The sequence below is a fragment of the Pezoporus occidentalis genome, unplaced genomic scaffold (genome assembly GCF_034315485.1).
Source record: "Pezoporus occidentalis ecotype Australia unplaced genomic scaffold, CSIRO_AGI_Poc_V1 ctg8, whole genome shotgun sequence".
NCBI lineage: Eukaryota > Metazoa > Chordata > Aves > Psittaciformes > Psittacidae > Pezoporus > Pezoporus occidentalis.
In genome coordinates this window covers 10,558,687-10,583,343 of record NW_026916158.1, presented here as the reverse complement: position 1 = coordinate 10,583,343, position 24,657 = coordinate 10,558,687, and the positions used below count along the sequence as shown (strand labels likewise).

Here is a 24,657-nt window from a genome sequence, read left to right as displayed (position 1 = left end):
ACTGTGCCTCCTGAGAACTGAAAGAACAAGCTGCTTTAACTTGAACTTGTCAATTTAACTCCATCCTCTGTGGGCCAGAGAGGCAAGCATGGATTACACACACTTAGCACGTGAGCAAAACTACTATGATTACCTAACAACACACTACAGTGTAAAATCAATTACAACTTACATACAGTGTCATAAAATTAACATTTACATTAATTGCATCTCGGGGGGCAGTAAACAGCACTTAGTTCACTGGAAGATTGAAAATAACAACTCTTGAATCTAAAAGCAAAGAACACAGCAATAAAGCAAAAAACCCATACCACCACAAAAACACAAGGTATTCTCAGTTGCAGTGCATTTTTGAAGGGCTCTAAGTGTGCTTCACTGAATGAGGAATCAATTTATGGCTGGCAGTCAAAGCCCTGTTGTTCTGGGCTTTGCCCTTTTCAGTTGTCCCACCCAGGCTGCAAGCCTCTGCAGAAATGGAGGTCTGAAGCATTTACAGAAATAGAATAACAACAGAACAGAATCAAGAGCTAATTTATTCTCTGTGCTTACTGTACTTGGTGCAAAACAAAAATGCTGTAACAGCAGAGTGACCTTACATTTACTGATTGACCAGATGGTGAGAATTACTGACTTATGTAAGCCCCAAGCCTTCTTCACCATCTGACGGCTGTTTGGTAAAATCAAATAAAGGTCTCTGTCATAGTCTTTAGCACATAAACCCAATCATCACAAAACCATTAGAAGAAAATGCTGCAGGGAAGAGCAAGGAGTGAACAGGACTGAAACCTCTGGATCCTCAGAAAGAGAGGGTTTATTTTCGACATCAGAACTGAGACACGGGTATAGCACACAGAGCAAGTAGGTTTATGCACCTGCTGCCCAGGTGGTATCTCTTTTGCTAATGAATAAGTGAAGTCAGCCTCCAGGGCTGTCAATCTGGCACCTTTAGTAATTCATAGAAGTGCAAAGTTCTCTAAAAATAAATAAAATGGAAAGAAATGCAAGTTGTCTCACTAGCAGTGATTTTGACAGGTATCTTGAGTTATGTTAATTTTTCCACCTTTTTTCCTTAAAAAAATATCAGTTGAATCACCAATTATTTTGGAGTTTCTAAAAACACGCACACATGGAAATAACCCAGTACATCAGATTGATGGCAACAGAAAAAAATTACACTGGGGATGTATGTGTGTGTTTGCATGTGTGTACACACGGAACATTTTTATTTACTCTGCAGACATAATTCTTGTTCCATTTCCACTAATGCAAATCAAGAGCAATCTCTTTGACTAAGCTAACTTAAACTAATGAAGAAAAGGCACAAATTAAGTCAGAATCACAATCGCGGTTACCAAACTACCTGTATAAAATACATTGGGCCTGAAAACATTTCACATCATTTTTATCAATATAATTATGTTAGTAGCAATGAAATAGCTCCCCATTTAAAATATGAAAACTAAGATAAGAATTAGGCTGGATATATTTCTGAACCACATACCCCTGTTACCTCAAGTCAGATCCTGAATGAAGAAAAAAACAATACCAATTCTTTCATTACCATCCCAGAAACCGTGTTTAGACCCAGACACTACTGAACATTATTGTTGATTTTTCAAAATTAAAATCTAGATGAAAATTTAATTTGCTATTGTATGTTTGCTGCAGTATGTACGTACTCACTGACACACACAAAAAAAGAAGGAAAAAAAGCACTGAAATAAGTTTGTAGTGAACAAAATCTTTTCGGTCTTCTCTGGCATTCTACGGAGTTACTCCCTTCTAACATAGGTCCGACATGTATTTGAGTCCCAGTATAACATGCATGCATGTACATAAAGAATAACTTCAAGGGAAAAAACAGTAGCATATCTTCTCATTGATTATAAAAGTTACCATATTAGCTCTTGGAAAATCATTTGCAAATTTTACAATGGCTTGTGGTTTCTTGCAAAACACAAAGCAGATACTAAGCTTTCCTCCTTATTGGTATGCAAAGCATGAGAAAGAGGCCAGGAAGAAACTGGTAAAGTCAAGCAAAAGAAAAGCATGGGTTGTACGTCAGGGTTAAAAAAAACACTGAATGTTAAGAAGATAAAATAATGGAGTAATTCCTCAGGAAGATAATATTTCCTGGGACATTAAAACTGTCTGTTGAAAGAAAAAGAGGTACTGGGAAAATGTTATTTCTAAAACCAAAACTTGACACTAATGTTGCAAAAAAAGGGCCAATAAAGATTTATGAACTGTTGTGCTCAGGCTTCTACTGAAAATTTAAAACACCTAGGACAAAATACTCTGTTCTAACAGTTAGTCACACAAGTGCTTACAAAGGTTGTTTTGCATGCGTGTGCTGGTGCTACCTTAGCACAGCCCGCCCACAGAAGGAGAAAGAAATAGAAATAAAAAAGAAAGGAAAAGGCAACAACCTGAAATAAGCCAAGAATGCAAAACAGAAAGAATATCCTTCATCTTTATGCATCTGCCATGCCCCGCTCACATGCAATAGGTACTCAATTTGTGCAAAGCAGTTGTGTAAAGCATTTCCTATCCAAAAAGTATTTGCAGAAAACTGAACTAAGCTACAGAACAGTAACCTCAACATCCACAGCTCACCTTCAGTTTAATGCAACCTTTGTTGACAATACAGAGCCAGATGCTTACACAATCTTATCAGACCTTCCCTTACTCTCCTAAATTTATGCAGTGTTTTTTTAAGAGGAGCATGCTGCAGAGATGAGAGATGAGGGTTTCCTGCTTTCTCCAAAACACATGCAAAAACACATCCCCTCGTGCAGACATGCAGCACACGCTGCAACAGCCAACAGCTAAACAAGCTCCCACATGAGAGACTAACAGTGCCTCAAACCTCCACAAAGGACAGCATTTCACAGGTTGCGTTGCTTACCTTGCTGGGATGGACTCGGTACACTAGATTCATTCTCTCCCATTTCAAGAAAACAATAAACTCCCCTGTAAGGAGCCAAGCCGTGTTACCAAGTTGACTTGGTTGCTGTGCAAGTGTTGACCTCCTGACTTCCAACTGTACCACAGTAACCATATACCCGACTTTCTTCTGTGAATAATTAGTATCCTGCTTCCTGAGCTACCTGGACTTGCCTGACCTGTTTCTCTATAAACTGACATCATATCCTTTGATCTCCTTTGATTAACATGTGCTTCAGGCAAGGCTGCTTTGTCTCCTCTTGGACTCTCCCCCTTACTTGCTCCCCACCCTTTCCTTTCACTTTCACACAGACAACAATCTGAAGAGTATTTCTCTTCCCCAGCAGGTGTTTTAGTCAAGATGCCAAAGCCTGCAGAAATTTTGCAGCTGGTTTTAAAGATTCTTTGAATTTACATTTCATATGAAAACTAAATCATAACCATCCCACCAATCTCTGTGGGATGGGAACTTGGCAGCCACAGCTCTCCACCATGGAGGATGATCATGCAGATGCAATGCCCCTTGGCAAAAGCTTTGCAAAGAACCCAAAACCTAAAAATCAGAACCACCCTTCCTCTGTCTTTCATGAAAATCACCTCTAAGGAAAATGCTTTACTTGAACACTGTAATTTTGAGACTGTTACAACTCTGTAACAGAAAGGGCTTCTAAACAAAAGGTTATTTTGCTTTACTCCCCCTCCTTTCCAGCACAAGGACACAAACTTTTACTATAAACTTATCCAGCCGAACTTCAAGCTGAGTTCTAAAAAAATATTTGTTCTTTTCTACTGTGGAAATCAAATAACAGGTGTCTGATATATTTGTAATCAATTTGTTGAAAAAGTACACCTGTCCCTGCCTACAAAGTTAGCTTTATTTTAACATTTACATTTGCAACTGCCAATGGCAAAAAAAGAAAGAAAAAAAAAATCACTATTTTCAAGGAACAGACAGTGACAAACAAAAAGAGGTAAGTAGCTCTAACAGTGTTAACCTCTGTCTGGATTACACTCAAAACGCTCTAATCAATGCTGCTAGACATTCTTTTAATCCAATAGAAAATAAGATTATTTAAAAAACTAAACGTTATTGTCTTCTTCTTCCCTATTTAAAGTACTGAAATAATTCTTTATTAAAGGAGCAATATGGTGAGGAGGAGGAAATAGAGACGTTTTTTCAAGGTAATTCAGGCTATGAAAAACATACCTTTAAAAGGCAGAATTTCTGAAACAAAATCTGCTAATTCAAACAAAACTACTATTTCAGAATACCCCCACAGACAGTAACACTCCTATCGTGGTTTAAGCCAAGCCCATCAATTCAGCCAAGCAGCCCTCGCTCAATCCCTCCACTTCCTCCCCCCACTCCCAGAGGGATGGGGAGGAGAATCAAAAGAATGTAACTCCCATGGGTTGAGATAAGAACAGTCCAGTAACTAAGGGAGAAAACAAACCACTACTGCTACCACCAATAATAATAATTGTAAGGGAAATAACAAGGGAAGAGAATACAACCACTCGCCACCCCACCGATCAATTCCCAGCCCGACCCCGGCAGTGATCTAGCCCTTCCAGGTAACTTTCCCCAGTTCTACATCCCCGGCATGACGTGCTGTGGCACAGAATATCTCTTTGGCTAGTTTGGGTCAGGTGCCCTCTGGCCAGTCCACGATGACTTCTAGAATGCCTGGACGACTGGGATTTCCTATTCGAGCTCCTTGTGTAATTAGTGCAGTCCACTTACTCCATGTAGCATCGGCCGCATGATGCGCAAAGGACACCCTGCCCTTGAACATCCAACACAGCACACGCAACTGGGTGTCAGCAACAGCATTGGTGGTTCAGTGGTAGAATTCTCGCCTGCCACGCGGGAGGCCCGGGTTCAATTCCCGGCCAATGCAAAGCTTTGCTTTTATACTGTCCTGGGTCCAGCAGTAGCAGCCATTTTTCTCCTTCTTAGTAGCTGGTGCAGTGCTGTGTTTGGAACTGGAGTAGCTGCGCTGCCATCAGATCCAGGGACATTTTTTTTCCTTTTGGAGGTGCTGGACAGTGTTGAACAGGGCTCTGTAGGCGTAGCCAAGCCCCAGCACGTTGCCATGATTTGTCCCTCTCTGGTATGACCAGAATGACAACATACCTCATTTAAGTGTTTTACTAAATTTCTGGATTTTGTACTTGTTCGGAGGTGAAATTCCAAAGTACTGGAGGGGCCCACTGACCTAGATACTTGCCCACACTATCCCACACACCCTGCCACTCATAACTGTCCAGCCTCGGGGAAAATCTCCTGGTCCTCCCATACCGGTGTCTAACACTAGACAAGGCCCAAACCCGACCCTGCTCAGCTCTTGGTATCAGGCAAAACGGTCCTGGGTAAAACACAATCTTTATGCGTGCCAACATGCTGATCCCCATCACAGTCAGCAGGCAGGTCTCAAGGGTACCTAAAGGCCATTCAAAACCTGCAGAACTCTCAAACGATGCTGTAAACGGTCTGGTATGGGGGCTAGGAGCGTAACGGAATGTCTCCTTCACAGGTCGACCACCCGAGGAGAAAAAAGATGTGCAATTATTACACACTTCTATTATATACCACCCCAAGTATAAAGGTGGTGACCACACAGGGAACAAGCCAGATCAGTTTCATGATCAATGATTCTATTGTATTACAAGTCATTACCATATAGCACAATGAAACAAGAACCTCAGCCCAACGCCCACATCCCATAAACACTAACACAGCAAAAGCTGGCTGTAAGTAAGGTACGACATGCTGAAACTGTGAGCTTAAGAGCACCAACTTTGAGAGCCAATAAATCAGCATTGTGACGAGTGACTATTAATCCAAAACAATAAATGCTTATCACAATTAAGATTAGGCACACTCCAGTCAGATCTGTCATTACCTCAACCCTTCATGCCCCACGTTGGCCACCCAAACAAACTGTCGTGGTTTAAGCCCAGCTTGTCAATTCAGCCAAGCAGCCCTCGCTCAATCCCTCCACTTCCTCCCCCCACTCCCAGAGGGATGGGGAGGAGAATCAAAAGAATGTAACTCCCATGGGTTGAGATAAGAACAGTCCAGTAACTAAGGGAGAAAACAAACCACTACTGCTACCACCAGTAATAATAATTGTAAGGGAAATAACAAGGGAAGAGAATACAACCACTCGCCACCCCACCGATCAATACCCAGCCCGACACCGGCAGTGATCTAGCCCTTCCAGGTAACTTTCCCCAGTTCTACATCCCGGGCATGATGTGCTGTGGCACAGAATATCTCTTTGGCTAGTTTGGGTCAGGTGCCCTCTGGCCAGTCCACGATGATTTCTAGAATGCCTGGACGACTGGGATTTCCTATTCGAGCTCCTTGTGTAATTACTGCAGTCCACTTACTCCATGTAGCATCGGCTGCATGATGCGCAAAGGACACCCTGCCCTTGAACATCCAACACAGCACACACAACTGGGGTGTCAGCAAGAGCATTGGTGGTTCAGTGGTAGAATTCTCGCCTGCCACGCGGGAGGCCCGGGTTCAATTCCCGGCCAATGCAAAGCTTTGCTTTTATACTGTCCTGGGTCCAGCAGTAGCAGCCATTTTTCTCCTTCTTAGTAGCTGGTGCAGTGCTGTGTTTGGAACTGGAGTAGCTGCGCTGCCATCAGATCCAGGGACATTTTTTTTTCCTTTTGGAGGTGCTGGACAGTGTTGAACAGGGCTCTGTAGGCGTAGCCAAGCCCCAGCACGTTGCCATGATTTGTCCCTCTCTGGTATGACCAGAATGACAACACACCTCATGTAAGTGTTTTACTAATTTTTCTGCATTTTGCACTTGTTCGGAGGTGAAATTCTGTAAGCGGCGAGGAAAAGCAGACAGGCCAACCCAATATGGGTGATGAACAACTTCTACTTTACTTGTGACGCAGTTCACACATATATAGGAGTGGTATTCAGCCACTCCTTCTTGGCACAACAGTATTGGTTAGCCCCACACAGCTTCCTCCACATTCTCCTCCCATGTCTGGTTTCCGGTTACCTGTGGGGGCCACCCCCTGCCTTGCTTGCACAGTCCTCCAGGGCTCGATGGTCCTGCTCTTAGAGTCATTCTGCAACAATTCCCCCCTTTTTCTTTGTGCGAGCAAGGCATTGTGGGTTATTCTGTTCACCTGTTGTATCACACAACTATAAGCAAGTCTAATAGCTACGATGATTAACCTAACAATGATACATAAGTGCAATGCTTTAAACCACAGTGTTTGACTCAACCTGTAATGCCCTGTGAAGACAACCCTCTAGTTATTCCTAGGATATTGCTCATTTACTATTGCTGGGTAAGCTGAGCCAGGGTTCTCAGCTGTGCGTGCATCGAATTAGCATAATCAGAGAGACTCATACAACACATTCCATCAAACTCTTCACATCCATGTCCCTGTTCCAACAACAAAAGGTTCTGCAGTGTTGCATGTCTTACAGAGTCAACATTAAAACAAATCAGGAATTGCCTTCGATGTAGAATTGTCTGCTTAGCAACTCAGCAACCCAGTCTGCTTAGTTGAGCCAAGGCCCCGGCTGAAGCACTTACAGTGATTTGGCATATTATGATTGGATACATGTTTTGAAGACCCTTAGTGACTAACATATAATTGGTTAAACACAGGTGTGAGAACTCAACCTTGAAAGCTTGCCAACAGTCCACAGTTCTCATTAACTTGGTGAATCCAGCCTCTTGTCTTGCTTGCTTAAGCTTCTTCAGGCCTCCCATGGCCTTGCTGTATCTTTCACAACTATTCAAAGTTTATGTAGCACTTATGCATTCTCCTGTGAGAACACTGTCTCCACATCTTCCCCCTTTATGTTTTATATATGGTTTGGGTGGCCCTACTTGAGCAGGGGATCTGGGCTAGATTATATTTCCAACATATGCCAACTAGAGGCTGCCTGGGCCTGCCCCTTTTTTCTGCTGTATGGCTCTCTGATAACAGGCTGTATAGCTCTCTGATCCTTCACATCAAGGTCTGGCATGGCATGTGTCCCCACCGCTCCACGCCTGTTGGGTTGCAGCCAACAGCGGAGCTAAAGGTTCTTCTTGGTGGCAAACACAGAAGCCAACCCAGTCTTGCCCTTGATTGTGGTAGCAGGCATTTGGTCAGCCTCAGTCCTTGCACCTTGTTGTCAATGCACAGTTTCACCTGCTTCATCCAGTAACAAGTCACTACTACAGCAAGGCACACGCAAATTTACATTAGCAGAGTAACTATTACAGGGTGCATCAGCATGCTGAAGATGCTGATGGCAGTGAAGGACTAGCCAAAGAAATTTCTTACCAGTGGAATTCTCCCCTCCTCTTAAATTTGTTCCATCACCTGCTTTATAACACTACCATTGTATTAAAATTTTTCTAGCTTTTGCCTTAGCATTTTCTAGCAGGTACTGCAAATTTCCATACACTAACATCTCTTTTACAAGTGACAAATCTATACAATACAAGGTGCAGTTTCTTATTAGCAACTAGCTAGTAAATACAGGTGGTTTTATACACAAAATCACAACCTCTAATAATAGCTACTTTACAAGCACACATATTCAGGATATTACTTTTCAGTTGCCCCCAAGTGATGTTTTGCAGTTATTTGTTCTTTCTCTTCCTCTATCTCATTCTGCTTGGGGTAATCACGGTCAGCTCCTGTAGCTGAGGCATCAGGTTTATCCATTCGTCTGTCCAGCTCATGGCAAGGCTTGACAAACTTTGCAGGCAGTCACCATGGACCTGTAGGCAGGAGGACACAAATATACCCCCTCCCCCAGGTTATCAGTTCTTCAGTTCTTGAGAAGTAGACAGGTTAAGTGCAGCATCATTACTCCTCCCCCCCCCCCTTTTTTTTTTTTTTAGTCCCTGCAAAAGCCATCACAAGGACCCTGTGGAGACTAACAGCAAAGCAGCTCCGAGAAGCATCATTGCAGTGCGAGGTGGCAGGCTCAACCTTAGCGGGCGTCCCCGCAGAGGCTCTGCCTCCCCCGCATCGTATGAGGCTTGGGCTTTTATACTGACCACAATGCACACTCATTCTGACACAGGTGGCCAGCCTGTACTGGAAGAAGTGGCCAGCAGTATCTACAGAGGTCTCCAAGGGTTGATAGAAACCTGGACATACTTATATTTACCAACTTCTAGCATATGAGTATCACAGAGAAACTGTATGGGCTCCCCCTGTCAATTGCAAGAAAAAATCATAACATATACAGCTTGAATATAAGAGGATTTTAACCCATACATGGTCACTGTTTGTCAGGCCTCCTTAACTATTTTGAGATCAAGAGCTTCCCACTCTTTAGCCCCCTGCTGTGTAGTAAACACAGGATATGCAAAGATGCCCATTGCAGAAAATTCACCACTAATGTTCGCATCCTTGGTTACCCATTGTTACAACTGAGCTTCTCCAGGGCCAGTAAGTCTGAACAGACCGACCCAGGAGATGAAGAGTCAGGGTCTGGAAGTAGAGGATATAAATCTGGCTCGGATTCAGGGGACTCGGGGGCTGATCCGGCGCCGAACTCGGGGTCTCCGTTGCTTGCAGCTGTGTCTTTCTTATCAGATGTATCTCGTTCGATATGTAGCCATCTGCAGACCTGGCTCCTCCGTGACTGAGTTAAAAATTTTTTCACTCTAGGGCGTAGTGGGTTGGAGAGGCTCGCGGTTCCTTTAAATCTCCCGCTAGCGCATGATCCCTATTTTTTACTGCGTGCTTCAAAATGGCGCCACAATCAATCCGGCGCCGAGGCACCGCCCTCTTTCTTTCAGATTCCTCGACATTTATCATGTGTATCCCTTCTAATATACTTTCTCTGTCCTTTTCAAAGTCCCTACTTTCGGAACTGGGGTGGTGGGGGAGCAGGGGTTACACCTCCTCTGTGGCACCTTCTGATGGAGGGGGAGAAAAGGGGGGGGGGGGGGTGGGATACCCTGTGCTCCTGCGAGTTGGGGGGGGGGGGGGAGCGAGTTGTAATCTTCCCCCGGTTTCAACCGACCGGGGACGTCTGTTCCTAGTTTCTCCGTTGCTACCGCGGCAATTTTCTTTTCTGCCTTGTAACTTTTTATACAGTTCATTACTTCTCTCCGTGGTTTACTGAGTTTCTTTGCCTTTTTATAATCATTAAGCACTGAGTCAAATAGTTCTTCACCAAACTTTCGCCACTCACTCTCCTCAAAAACTGTATTAGGATCTACAAAAAATCCCTTAGCCTTCCCTACAGCCACTAGACCTGCTAGCTGCTTTAGAGTCTCAGGCTCAATTCCCCGCTTTTATAAAAAGCACTGTAAAAAGTTCAGGGCTCAGTTCCCCGCTTTTATAAAAAGCACTGTAATAAGTCCAGGGCTACCTCTCGGTTCATTTTCATGGCCAGCCTCTTCCGGATCGTCTTCTTCTGGGTCGTCCTGTAACCTCGGTCTCCGGATCGGCCTCCCAACGCAGCAGTGTCTGGTTTGCCCCAGCGGCGGATTCCTTTCTGTTAGTCCAAGCACCCGGGTCCGTCACGCCACCGCAGCAGCATTGACCTCGCTTCCCGGCCGCTGCCGCCGGCGCTGCTCACTCGCCGTTCCGGGTCCCCGTCGACCGGGGCCCTGTATCCGGGTCCCCGTTAAACCGGGGCCCTGTATCCGGGTCCCCGCTAACCGGGGCCCTGTATCCGAGTCCCCGCTAGTCGGGGCCCTGTATCCCGGGTCCCCGCTAGTCGGAGCCCTGTAATCCGGGTCCGCAGCGACCAGGGCCCTGCAGTCCGCGTCCCTGTTCGGGCGCCACTTGTAAGCGGCGAGGAGAAGCAGACAGGCCAACCCAATATGGGTGATAAGCAACTTCTAGTTTATATGTGACGAAGTTCACACATATATACGGGTGGTATTCAGCCACTCCTCCTTGGCACAACAGTATTGGTTAGCCCCACACAGCTTCCTCCACATTCTCCTCCCATGTCTGGTCTCTGGTTACCTGTGGGGGCCACCCCCTGCCTTGCTCGCACAGTCCTCCAGAACTCTATGGTCCTGGTCTTAGAGTCATTCTGCAACAAAATTCCAAAGCACTGGAGGGCCCCACTGACCTAGATACTTGCCCACACTATCCCACACACCCTGCCACTCATAACTGTCCAGCCTCAGGGAAAATCTCCTGGTCCTCCCATATCGGTGTCTAACCCTAGACAAGGCCCAAACCCGACCCTGCTCAGCTCTTGGTATCAGGCAAAACGGTCCTGGGTAAAACACAATCTTTATGCGTGCCAACATGCTGATCCCCATCACAGTCAGCAGGCAGGTCTCAAGGGTACCTAAAGGCCATTCAAAACCTGCAGAACTCTCAAACGATGCTGTAAACGGTCTGGTATGGGGGCTGGGAGCGTAAGGGAATGTCTCCTTCACAGGTCGACCACCCGAGGAGAAAAAAGATGTGCAATTATTACACACTTCTATTATATACCACCCCAAGTATAAAGGTGGTGACCACACTGGGAACAAGCCAGATCAGCTTCATGATCAATGATTCTATTGTATTACAAGTCATTACCATATAGCACAATGAAACGAAAACCTCAGCCCAACGCCCACACCCCATAAACACTAACACAGCAAATGCTGGCTGTAAGTAAGGTACGACATGCTGAAACTGTGAGCTTAAGAGCACCAACTTTGAGAGCCAATAAATCAGCATTGTGACGAGTGACTATTAATCCAAAACAATAAATGCTTATCACAATTAAGATTAGGCACACTCCAGTCAGATCTGTCATTACCTCAACCCTTCATGCCCCACGCTGGCCACCAAAACAAACTGTCGTGGTTTAAGCGCAGCCTGTCAATTCAGCCAAGCAGCCCTCGCTCAATCCCTCCACTTCCTAACCATAACCCTAACACGCCCTTTCCTCCCCCCACTCCCAGAGGGATGGGGAGGAGAATCAAAAGAATGTAACTCCCATGGGTTGAGATAAGAACAGTCCAGTAACTAAGGTATAACACAAATCACTACTGCTCCCACCAATAATAATAATGATAAGGGAAATAACAAGGGAACAGAATACAACCACTTGCCACCCGCCGATCAATACCCAGCCTCACCCCAGCAGTGATCTAGCCCTTCCAGGTAACTTTCCCCTGTTCTACATCCTGAGCATGTCGTGGTGTCATATGGAATACCTCTTTGGCTAGTTTGGGTCAGGTTTACTGTCTCTGCTTCCTCACGGCTTCCCCTTCTTCCTGCAAAGCATGAAACTCACAAAGCCCTCGGTCAGACTAAATATTCCTCTGGCAACAACTAAAGACATTGGTGTTATCAGCACTGTTCCCAGGTTGAAAGTCAGAAACACAGCACTGCACCAGCTACTAAGAAGGGGAAAAATGACTGCTACTGCTGAACCCAGGACAGCTCCTCAAGTTAATTATCACATAAACAGAAGCTAAAAAAAAAAAATATTTATGTCCTTTAGTGATTCACTCTCAACTTTTTCTGTATACCTTAAGCACCTTCATCTTCCACTCATGCAACTAGCTTTTAGCCATATTGAATACCTTAGTATTGCTAGAGAAGGTAAATCAGACATCGCATACCCTAATCATTTGAATAGTGAATTCCAAAAGAACTTCTCACTTGTTTCAGCAAATTTAAGGAGATCACAAGAAAAAACTCAAGCTTTATTCTTGCCCAATTATCAAATTAGTTGGGTTAAATCAACCATTCTGCAGTCAGAAAAGGCTCTTTAACCAATAAAGCAAAGAGAAAAGCAAAATGAACTTATGTTTGAAAAATGAGCCTTTCATTATTATATTTCTGTTAGCACAGCTGAGCTTTTGCTAGGTTTTCTTTTCCCAGAATCCTCAGTCTCAGCTCATGGTCCAAAATTTGTAGTCAGTGGTTCCTATATTTCATCAGGCTTATCCCTCCTACAGTACCAATTTACTGTCAATGGTCTGAAGCCAGCCCAGAGTTGGTGCAGGAGATAAGACTTCAGCAGACACCTGGAGAATCTCTCCAATCACACAGCAGACACCTGGCTACTTCCAATTCCAGCACTGAACATAATCTTGAATTAGTTTACTAAGCTTCCATTTGAATATATGAGTGAAACATCTAACTGAAACATACATTTAGTGGATGAAGGTCTTTTTCACCTCAGTTCTAAAGCAGCTTCCTCTACTTAAAGTCAGAGACTAAATTAAGGTTTTTTTGTGTGTGTACAGAGATGCATAAATACGATCTTTACTGGCTCTGTGATTTCTTTAAGAGTGACAAGCAAAAGTGGCCTTTCCTGAAAGTATTCAGCAGTACAGTTAATGACATAAGCATGCAAGAGTGGATACTGGGACCTTATTAAGAGGTCTGACTATGTTTAATCCTGTCTTTTAAACAAGTCCCTAATACGAAACATTTGCACCACTTTCCTGAAGCTCAAAGCTTCAGGACAGGATAAGGAAAAATATTTGGGCACTGACTTGTCTTTATTTCAGCTATCAAAGACGCTATGGCAAACAGCACCATCTAGTATTAGTTTGATTTGGGAACCAATATTTAGGTTGCATATATCCTTTCCTGGGTACAGCAGAGGAGCCCATACAGAAACTCTTCCTTGACCATAAAACTTGGGAAAGTCAAAGATTTAGTGCTGAGCTTTTATATTCAAGCAAGTTTGAGTTGTTCTATATTTAGAAGGCATATTTAAGAAAAACAAGTCTATTTATCAGTGAAGTTCTGCAGTGCAAAGCAAGATACATTTGGTAATTAACTGATGAGACAAACATTTGAAGCATTTCTGCCCTCTCCAAACACAAACTGTCCGTATCTTTAAAGAGAGAAATCCTTAAATACCCTGTAATTTCTAAATAAGAGAGAAATCATAATGATCAGGTTTCACCTTCAATAATGCATGCTGTGAGGTCCTCCCCCTTATAAAGGGATCTACTAGCTCCAAAGACAACAAAAATCTAAGATAACATAAAGTCTTCTAAACCACTGAGTACCAACACTTCCCTTAGGAGTGAGATTCTGATCTGGGGCTTTTAGCACCTACTCAAGTATTTTATAGTTTACGTTTTAGCATTTTATCACACCATCTTCTGTTAACTCTTAAATATTTTTAAGAATTCAAGAGATGACAGTGATACTACTGAAAATACTTCCTCCTTTGATATTAAGCCTACAAGTGGGAATAGCCCAAAAAGGACTGAAGCTCAAGATTTTTTCATATTTCCTCTTCCAACAATGACTGACAGTGAGAAATGGCTAGGTTGTGCTTTTGTTCTCTCAAAACTGTTCGTTGTGCTTACTTGTGTGCAATGATTTAAAAAGAGTGATTTCCAAAGGAGGAACTCTTTAATTCAGTCACTCTCTCTAGAAAGACACAAATGTGAAAACGTAGTGGGTTTGTTCTACTCCCATAAGAAAGGATACAGTTATTCTTTTTATGTACAGTACAGCAACTACAATATTTGTCAATTCTAAGGAGTGCATTTAACAGACAATGAACAGAAATATGATTTTATTATGATAGCAATCAGGGCTACAAAAGAGAAAAGCTAGATCTTATACTGCACATACAGCCATGCCAAACAGATCACTGAATCATACTGCCAATGTCATGGATGACTTTAAGCCTAAACTCTATGTCATTAGAAACAAAGCACTCTCCCCCAACAATGATAAGGGTTGCCAGAGGATATGAAAGAAGACAGAGACTCTCTTTTTAGAAGGAGCCAAATGGAGAAGATGAGGGGTTAATGGGTACAAGTTACTCCCAGGGACTTCTGACTGCACTCTTGTGCAGTCTTATCATAGTCAGACCTTTTAATAAGGAAAATTTTTCACAATGAGAACAATCAGCCATTGGAATAATCCCCCCAGGGAAGTGGTGGTTTCCTCAGTGTTGGACACTTTTAAGATATGTCTGGACAGGGAGCTGGACCATCAAATTTAGACCACACTTTGCCAAGAAAGGTTGGAACAGATGATCCTTGAGGTCTCTTCTAACCTGGGATTCTATGATTCTATATTGTCACATGTTCTTTAAACTCTGCAAACCTCACAACTGAAAGCCTTCAGAAAAGCAAATGTTTCCTGTAAGTGCTGGCCAAATTGCTTTCACGACTGTCATTTCTACTCAAGAATCTAGGTATTATATAGAATTAATGCAAAGTAATATCATCAACAGCTAACACATCTGCTGTCCTTCATTATTGGTAACGTGTTTCAAACTCCCAGACATATGCTACATATTCTACAAATGTAATAGAAAGACATGGGGGAAGGAGGGTGTGGGGTGTGTGTTCCTAAACAATATAATTTCAATGTTTCAGAAACACAAATAATGAGGCACATTTACTAGATGTGAAATTGAATAAATAACACAAATCATATCTAGAACTGAAATGTAAGCACTGGGAATGTGCAGAGTTCAAATTGCTAAGGTTACTCTCTGATCCAGTCTCTATGAAAACTTGCTATAAAACTTGATAACCAAGTGCTTTAAAGGGTATGACAGGAAAGAAGCAGTCCACAAGGTCTCTTGTAGTAACTACCTGTCTGGCACTACAGACATTTTTCACAAGAAAAAACAACAAATATTTCACCTTCAGCAATGGTGGGATTGAAAGGAGAAAAGGGACAGTGCCAATCCCATCTCCCTCACAGATGTTCAGGTTTTTATACTGCTGGTGTTTGCAGGCTTTTTTTTGGCGGTGGTGGTGATTTGTTTCTTTGTCTTTTTTAAGAGCAACATAGCTATTTTATTTGTTCCATGGAAAATGGTACAGTAAAAGGAACAGCACTATTTGGTTAACCTCCAAATTACAAGCAGTTGTTAAGCCCACAACCTCAATTAAAATAGGAGATGGAAGACAAAAAAAATCTCTTCTTCCACAATTAAAACTGATTAAGTACAAAAGCAAGGATAACCAGTCTCAAAATCCACAGTGAAACAGGTTTTCAATGTTTATGCAAATGTTGCACTAAAAACAAGAGTGACTGAGTGCCAATAGGCAGAAGCAGTGTACAGAGCTGAGCAGTGAGCAAAACCCAAGAAAGACTTGCTCCGTCATCAATGAGATTTTTATTCCTCTTATCTGAGTTTTATTTCCAAGTCTAGTTTCACCAGTTACAAGAAGGCTGTGGTATAAAACTCCGTAGAGATGCAAAACATCACCAATTTGGATCTTAGAGGGAAACAAAGTGTATTTGTTCTCACTTATTTCTAAGCACTAATTACAGCTCATACAACTTTTTGTCAGAAAACTATTTGCTGCCAGAAAAATATCACTCCATTGAAACAACTATTTTCATGGTGAAATGATCTAGTTTTAACAAGTATTCCATAGATCAAGTTTCTTTGGCTCAGAAATACTTTCAGGGTTTTGCTAAGGATTTTTTTTTTTTTTTAAAGACCAGAAAAGGCTCCAAAACACCACTGTAACCTGCAACATGCTGATGGGGACTGGACAGAAGTAAGATTTAGGTGTTCCAGACTGAACAGGGTTTTTTCCCTCTTGGCCACTTTGTTTGATGATGGCTGTACAGAGGAACAGTCTCCTTTTTCGAAAGTGCAACCAGCAAAATGACTATCAAGTAGCTCAAGCTTTCCCTGATCGCCTGCTGAGTGAGAAAATAACATGCCAAGGGAATATCTTAGTATGCACAAGAAAAGAGGGTTCAAAACATCCATGGAGTTTTCATTATTTTTGTTTTGTTAACAATGCATACATTACTTTTCACAATACCTGAATTATGGATAAGTGTTTTCTCCCCAAGACCTGTAAGTCCTGACATGATTGACAAATGACTACAGTTCAATTTGTGACCCCATTTGCTAGCTTTATGACCATAACAGAACTCAGCATCTCTCCACTCTCAAAGTCCTGATCTGGAAAGCTGAAACAAGAGCACTTTGACAGCTTTCCCCAACAGAGGTATTTTTCCCTTCACAGAAAAAAAGTGCTTTGTCAAAATGTCCTTTCTGAAGCTTCTTTAAATATCTTTTACTAATCAGTTCCTGCTCCTCGGCATTCATACGGCTTTAGCAACCAAACCCCAAACAAATGTTAGCAATTAAATCAGCAATGGCCTCCTGATTCACTTCTAGTGCTTTTACTTTCTATTTAATGAAAATATAGATGAGTCTGCAGAAAATAACTCAAGCTGCCTTCAACAGCTGAAAGATGAGTGTACAGAAAACAAAGCTATAGACACATTACTATGAAGTCAGTTTGTAGAAGAAAGAAAGAAGAATTAGCTTCTTTTTTCCCTTTGAATTTGGTTTTTTTGGTATTAAACAAAATAAAATTATGCAAGTGAGTATAAAGATACAATGCACAGAAGATGATACTTCATAATCTGGACCTGCAAATGATAGTAATGTAGAGTATGTAAATGTAGTAAAAAGGGTAACAATTCCACTGCCCTTCAACCCACATGACTATTTATAAAAGCAGTGGAATTAACAAGTACTTTTTACATATGTTTACTGTTTTCCTTAAAAACCTCTACACAATTTATTTCTACCACTCCTACTTTTAATTAATCTTGAAGTTATAATTGAAAGCAAAGGATAAATTGGATGATGAAAGTAAGTACCTTTAAAAAAGGAGAGCAAAACAGTGAGGGAATGAGAAATGGTTTTCTAATATTTGTCAGCAAGAGAGCTAATGCTGTAAATGCTAACTAATACTGAACTCCATCTTGCACAAGCAGTAAATCTTACTATTCTAAGTTCATATTTGGAAGCACAGCCTAAAAACTTGAAATAGGGAATCAAAAGCTGATCAGCTTTAAAAAAAAAAAAAAAAAAAAAAATCTCACTATTTTATCGTTGCTTTAGCCTTTTAAGAGAAAGCACAGCTGGGAAGAGTTGTGGTTTAAGTAGGTCAGCTTGCACTCCTACCACACATGTAAGCTTTTATAACAAATATACTGTATAGAATACAGCAATTTAATATGGAGATAGATTTTCAAGCCAATGAAGACTTGGATTCTGACGCATCTTCTACCCCAGCAAATATAAAAGAGCCAGGAAGAATCTTCAGTGTAAATCTTCTATCACTAAAGACTGTTCCAACAGAAGAGCTGTTAGATACATATATCTATATATAAAGATATATGTATGTATGTATATCTTATAGAGAAGCAATACTATGGTATAAAATTACCTCACTTGATGGGACTGAGGCTCAGATCCCATCCTAGAACATCCTCTTTGGCAGCAGGGCACACACATCACATCTGAATTGTGTTTCAGACTGAATACATTCTTCCTTTTTTTCCAGACTAGTTAGTTTAACTATTTACTACAAGTATCTACTTATATAAAGCATTTCTAGTATGGAATAACACTTTTCATTGTTGTTTGCATCTCCTAATTGTCTACACAATACCCTATTAAATGAGCTGTATTCCTCCTGAGAGACTAAAGGCAGCAAAATCTTACTCTCCACAAGTGGGGGGGGGAAGGAGGGAGGGGAAGGAATGGGGAATATAGATTAGTATTAGCATTGTTTTCCATTTCTCCTCAAATCTGCAGTAAAGTATTATTTTTCCCAATTCCAGTAGTGGTGGTGCACTCTTCGAAAACACAGCTGTTGGCTTTATATTTACTAGTATGCAGCTATTGCGCTGCTTAATATATTTTCACATTTTTATTTTAATACATAAGCAACATAATAAATGAGACCTAAAATACATTAACCTGCCCCTTTTTCCTCGCTTACACACCATGCACTTGTTTCATATTATTTAATCAATAAAATGCTTTCCTATTTCAGAGTATTATGTAAGGTAAACAAAATACCACAGAAGCCAAAATGAGGGATGAGAAGTTAATTCTGTGTCCATAATTAGGAAAAGGAATCAGAATTTCACTTTCAAGCAGTGCTTGAAACACAAAAACAAAAAAACAGAAACAAAAAAACAAAAAAAGCCAAAATCTTTACTTCGCCTGTTCTGCATTAATTTTTCTATGACTTTATGTTTCAGTGCCATAAGAAAAGCAAAAGCCCAACAGAAATTACTACAGTATGAGGCAGTAGATGAAAATTAAAGAAAATCCATGCAAAAAACAGGTTTGAAAAGTCAAAATTGGCTGACTGAAAGCATCATTCTAAAATACAATTTACATAGTTTAAGGGGTTTTTTTTATGTGTTTTTTTACACTGGTTCCAATGTAACCAGTGTCTTAATAGTTTAGTAGTACTGAAATTTTGTAAGATACCAGCAGGTATTCCAACAGAATGCTGAAAACATTTAATATATTCCACTTGCATTCCTTACAGCTACAAAACCTGTCCAACGTTTACTTAAAGTATAAAATGATATAATTTGGTTTTAAATAAAAGATCATTTCTGGTAACATCACAGAAGTTGGCCAGACTTTTTTTTAACAGCACTGCATTGTACAGACAAAGAAATAGCAATATTATTTTTTTTTTAATCTTATTGATCCTTACTTATTGTCTTCATTCAATTATAATAATTTTAAGGTACTTTGCTGTCTTAAAGTCTAAAAATCTATGAATCTAGGAGTCTAATTACTCCCCTAGTAATTTTAGGGGAGTAAACGGCCAACAATTCAGAGATCTTGGACATGTACACAGATTCATAAATCTTAAATTTGTAATCTTTTCATTCAACAACATAGTAGATTAAAGTCCAACTTCAAATACTTGGATACAAAGTTTCTGTAATAGTAGTTCAGTATGCAGTTCCTTTAGTCATGGTGGATATGTTTAAGTTATACTGTAATAGCAGACCCTTAAACATGCAGTTGCTGGGAAAGAGCAATCTTACTTAAGGACCAAAGCTGCCCTTTGGAATACAAGTTACCATGAAATACAGGCCTGAGCAGTTTATCCAAACTTTCCCATGAATCATAATAAGCTACAAAACATTTCTCAATACCCTGTAGCAAACTTAAGGCTTGTAATATAAGTATAAACCATTAAAACAATAAATAGTAAGTCAGAAGCTACAGCTTACAACATGAATGGAGAAAGACCATCCTGTTAATGACAACTGCCTTAAGGCTTCAACTATATAAAATGAAACATTTCAAACCTTTCAACTGTTTTTCAGAGTATCTCCAGTTACAAGGAAGTAACTCTATGCAGTTGGCTGCTGTTATTTTGCCTCTGCATTTACATGGGGACAGAGAGAATAGACTGTTCAGAAAAAAAATAAGTTACATGAAAGCACTAATTTTCACCTAGATTATTCAAAGTTTGATAATTACAAAGTTTCCAGAAAACATAATGGATTTCTTTGCAGCTTCCATCAAAACATTTCCGTACAAACACTCTCTATTTTGACAGCTGTGCCAAATGCTCTAAAAAAGTTTCAGCCTTAACAACAACCATCAACAAAAAACACTGAACCCAACAAGAAAAAATGGAAGTGACCATTTTGCATATGATAACTGCTCTTACTAGCAGGAGGAGATGATTTCTTTCTTTTAAGAATCCTCAAGGTAACAGAATGGCAGATGTATACACATTAACCATGTTTCTCCCCTGTAGAAGAAACAGGCACAAAATGGACAGGTAGATCTCCTGTCCAACAAGTCAAAACAAGAACCCAACCTGTTCCTACAGCTTTGGCATTATCATTAGGCATCAAAGTTGATCTTGAGAGCAAAAAGTGCTAAGAAAATTGTGTCCTCTGGCAATATCAGAACTACACACCCCACTAGACTGTGAAACCTGGGTCTGCAAGCCAGTTGCAACTTCTTCCTTAATAATTACCTCCATAGAAAAGAAAAAAGTTGCTCGTTCAAGGTTCACTTAATCATAACCATCTTAACGTGCTAACATCCACCTACTTTTCTACGAAGCCCTTCCTGAGAACACCAAACTAACAAAGGCCATCCCCCCAATCTCCCTAACGAAGTACCAAATATTCACAACTATACTGCAGCAGAAAGATAGATCTGTATACAGCTCACACTGACATCCATATCCAAAATTCATTTGAACTCTTGTAAGAACAACTTTTACAAGGTCAAGTCTGTCATACTGCTCACTTTACACACTTTGTTTGCAGCCTGGTATTATTCCATTCTAAGACAGGAAACAAAGTAGATGTGCCACTTCATAACTGTGTTTCAACCACACACGTGCAAAAAAAAAAAAAACAAAAACAAAACAACAAACCCAAAACAAAACAAAAGGGCTCTTCTCAAGGTTTCAATTGTAACACAAACCCCAGCTTTCAGCACTGAATGTACTGATGGTCATTTTCAGAGGGCTCTCAGACTAAGAAAACATAGCTTCACCTGAAATTAGATCTAACAGCTTGCAATTCAGCCAAGTCTCTTTAGAAATATGGCTATCATCTTGAAAGCATAACAACTGCATGGGACAGAATTCACAGTATGCTCCGTTCTTTTAACTAAAATGCTTGATTTGATTCAATTCTTGCGTTTCTGTTTCAAAGAATGAAATACATAGACACAAAACATGTAATATACAAACCTAGCCCAGCTATGATACCTGTTGAGAATAAAGTATGCAAAAATGCCAAAGTCAGTCTTTATAAGCTGAAGAGATGAGCCAATTCTCAGCTCCTCTGCGCTGACAAGGGACCTTAGCCCACCGTCCCCACGTTGCCAGGCAACCATCCCTGTATCCTCAGCTGTATTCATTAGCCATTAACTACCATCAGGCTCCTTTTCTCCCTCACACAAGCTCCCACTCTCACAGATTTATGAAGGGGAGGGGGAAGTTAAACAAGATGACTTTCTTTCTGATCAGAATAACATTCTGAGTTTTAATAGCTCATAGATTTTAGCCAATTCACACAATTCATATAACTGCTTTGTAGTGAAAGATACAGCATGATTACAAGGTATAGTTCTTTTAGTAAGAGGACTCCGTTAAAAGTTGACATTAATAGAAATCTTCTAAAATGCCTATTATTAAGCAGTGATGATCTACTGACAGTATTGAAGTGTCCTTTGAATTTATACACAGATGACAGCTTTTTAACTCCAGAAGAATGGCATTTGACGTGAGGAAATGCTGTTCTAAAACTTGTCAAGATAAATAAAAATCAATTGATCTCAGAAGTAGAAATGTGTTATCTTCAAAGTATTCCATGGAAATAAAGCAAAACTTCAACTACTGGAGGTAGTGATCCACTGTCCTCAATATCAACAAAAATATGCACCACCTCCAATGCAGCAGTTTCCCTGCCTGCCATCACCAAGGCACAGGTTAACACCCACTCAGAGGTACTAGTAGGTAAGTCACACAGCCATAAGCATAGCTAGACAATGCAAATGAAGATGAAAACTCTTTCCCCACCCCCAGCCACAGGTTTGCTTCAGGCAGAGCAATTCTCATCCAGCTCCTCACATTGCAGCCCAACTATCAATGGTGTCACAGGGGAAGTGGCAGGGCCACGGCTTCCTACAAAGGGGAAGATAAAGTTCTTTCAGCAGAAGTTCATACTTGTATCAACTTAATGCTACCATCAAACAAGCCTGTTACACATTCTTGGTACTTCAGAATCTTGCTAGTTTCCTTGAGACTGAAGTTTACTAGAACTCCTCAAGTGAACTATTAAAATGTTGGAAAATTTACTGCAAAGCACTAAAAACCACTGAACATTGCAAACCCCACAATCCTACAACAGGGAAACACAAGATTCCCAGCATAATGCTGTGCAGAGATTTCTCTTGAGCAGAGAACAGAGAAGTTGCACTGTCTCTCTATCCTTTTTTATTTTTGAGACCGGCATGTGAACATGTTTTCAGGTCTGTTAACCATCACTGGAGAAGGTGCTTGGCTAGCGATTATTAGGACAGAGACCTTGAACAAGTCTGGAGAACATCCTTACAAAGGCTAAGAGAGCTTAGTCCGATATTTAATTCAAAGTTGGGGTGCAACTAACTAGCAGTCAAAATAACAAAGCCAGGATCAGAAGTGTGATAACATAAGCTTGTGCTGGTGAGCAGAAAGAAAGAAAAAGTAGTGCTATTTTCAATGCTTCAAGCTGATTCAGATATATTCAAGAAATAAAAAAGGCAAATGTTTTCTAGCAGTGTAATCTGTTGGGCAGTTTTTCAAGAATCATTAGAGCTTTTCCATCACCAGAATCTTCAAGATTGGAGGCTTTTGCTTTGTTTTAAGTGCAGCTACAGAACACACAGAAGTAATTATACCAAGGAAGGCCTATTGCCTCCAGACAGGACAACCACATCAGTTGCTCCAGTTTTCAATTTTTCCATGGTCTGTATATAGCAACTACCAAAGGAGAAAACACACACCACAACGCAATTACATTTGACATGAAGAATTGATAAGAGAAGAATCAGTGCTATCACCTAGGAAGACCACTCTCCCACAATTCCTTAACAAGGCTCCTGGGTATTTTGTTATATACTTCATGAAACAAGACATGAAAATGAATGAAATTTAGCAAAGCATATGTAAAACACAGAAACAACTCTTGATGTCAAAAAACTAGATGACAGAGACAATTCTACAGCATGGAAGGAAATACCCTAACCTCTACTGTTTGCTCCTCAGAGAACAAAACCATTTTTACAGACTCATGTTTCACAAAACTTTCTTCTGGTTGCATCCACACAGGTCAAAATTGAAGATCCTCCTCTCATTTTCAGATGAAACTTCTGTAATTTGCACCCAAAGTAGATAGCACAAGAAAAAGTATTTTAGCTGGCCCATTTATAATCACTTCAGTATAACACACAGTCACACCTATTTGCTACTTAGGCAAATGCACTATTGATCAATCTCTACACTGACAGATTTCTTAAATATTTTCTTTTGATGCGAGACTAAAGGAATTGTTGAATTTGTTTGGTATTACCAAACAGCACAGACACAGCATGAGAATCTGAAACCATTCTTGCTGCAACCGCATGGCCCAGAGGGCACTGGGAGAGATCCCATCTTCATGGACAGCAGCCTCTCCATAAGCACAGCTCTCCATCTATTGTGCCAAGTTATCTGTTCATTGTGCTTATGGGAAATATTTGAAGTATAGAGTGGAAACGGCTATCCTGGCCAGACAGAGCTACTTCTCCGAACTACTGGGAAATGCAATTTTGCTTTTTTTATTTATTGTGACTGTCTAAATTCTGTTAGGCTGTTTTTTACAAATTCTAAAGTTACATAACTTCTTCATTGCAAGCCTGTCATCTGTAACTTTACTAAAGCTTCATTTCATTAACACTTTACCAGTACCATGACAGTAATTTAGATGTGTTAAATACTTGCAAAGAATAAGACATTCTCACTGCCTGTGAGTCGTTGGGTATTTCCCAAATATCTCAAATATTAAGTTTAAATATACACTTAACTGGAGCCTTACCACAGGAACATCTGTATTTAAATATTGTTCAAATCAGAAAATTATTAATAGCAAATTATTTAAATAACTCCATAATCCTTAAAGAAAACTTCCAATTCTCATTAAGCCCTAAGAGAAGGATTATAATCCCACCTGAAAGGGGATACAACCAAGCCTGTGATAGAGTGTCATTAAGTAGGACAAAATTATAAAACAAAGCAAAACTCTTATCCTGGTGTGGGTTGCTGTCCTACCCCACTGGCAGCTGGGCAGGCTCACTGAAGGCCCGGCTGTCTGGAGCTTGGTTTTATGGCAAATCCAGTATCACAACCCCTTATACTAGTGATATGAAGTAGCATATGGCTTCTGTCTAATAGCATTGGTTAA

At 40.8% G+C, this 24,657-nt stretch overlaps 1 protein-coding gene and 2 non-coding genes across 15 annotated transcripts in view; 2 read left to right on the top strand and 1 right to left on the bottom strand.

The window, feature by feature from the left end:
- NAALADL2 (N-acetylated alpha-linked acidic dipeptidase like 2) overlaps window positions 1–24,657 on the bottom strand; it is a 489,547-nt gene that overhangs the window by 354,756 nt on the left and 110,134 nt on the right. For 3 of the 13 annotated variants that reach the window (XM_062603422.1, XM_062603423.1, XM_062603424.1), the window contains exon 1: window positions 2,909–3,259. The exons of 7 other annotated variants lie outside the window; for them this stretch is intronic. In XM_062603422.1, the coding sequence (XP_062459406.1) occupies window positions 2,909–2,951 (43 nt within the window). In that variant the 5' untranslated portion in view covers window positions 2,952–3,259. Of the gene's footprint in view, window positions 1–2,908; window positions 3,260–20,013; window positions 20,204–24,657 lie in introns of those variants that run through there. 3 more of the 13 variants (XM_062603418.1, XM_062603425.1, XM_062603412.1) reach the window with 3 other exon arrangements.
- Window positions 4,777–4,847, top strand: TRNAG-GCC (transfer RNA glycine (anticodon GCC)). Its single transcript has one exon. It is a non-coding gene; the product is annotated as a tRNA-Gly (tRNA).
- TRNAG-GCC (transfer RNA glycine (anticodon GCC)) lies at window positions 6,430–6,500 on the top strand. Its single transcript has one exon. It is a non-coding gene; the product is annotated as a tRNA-Gly (tRNA).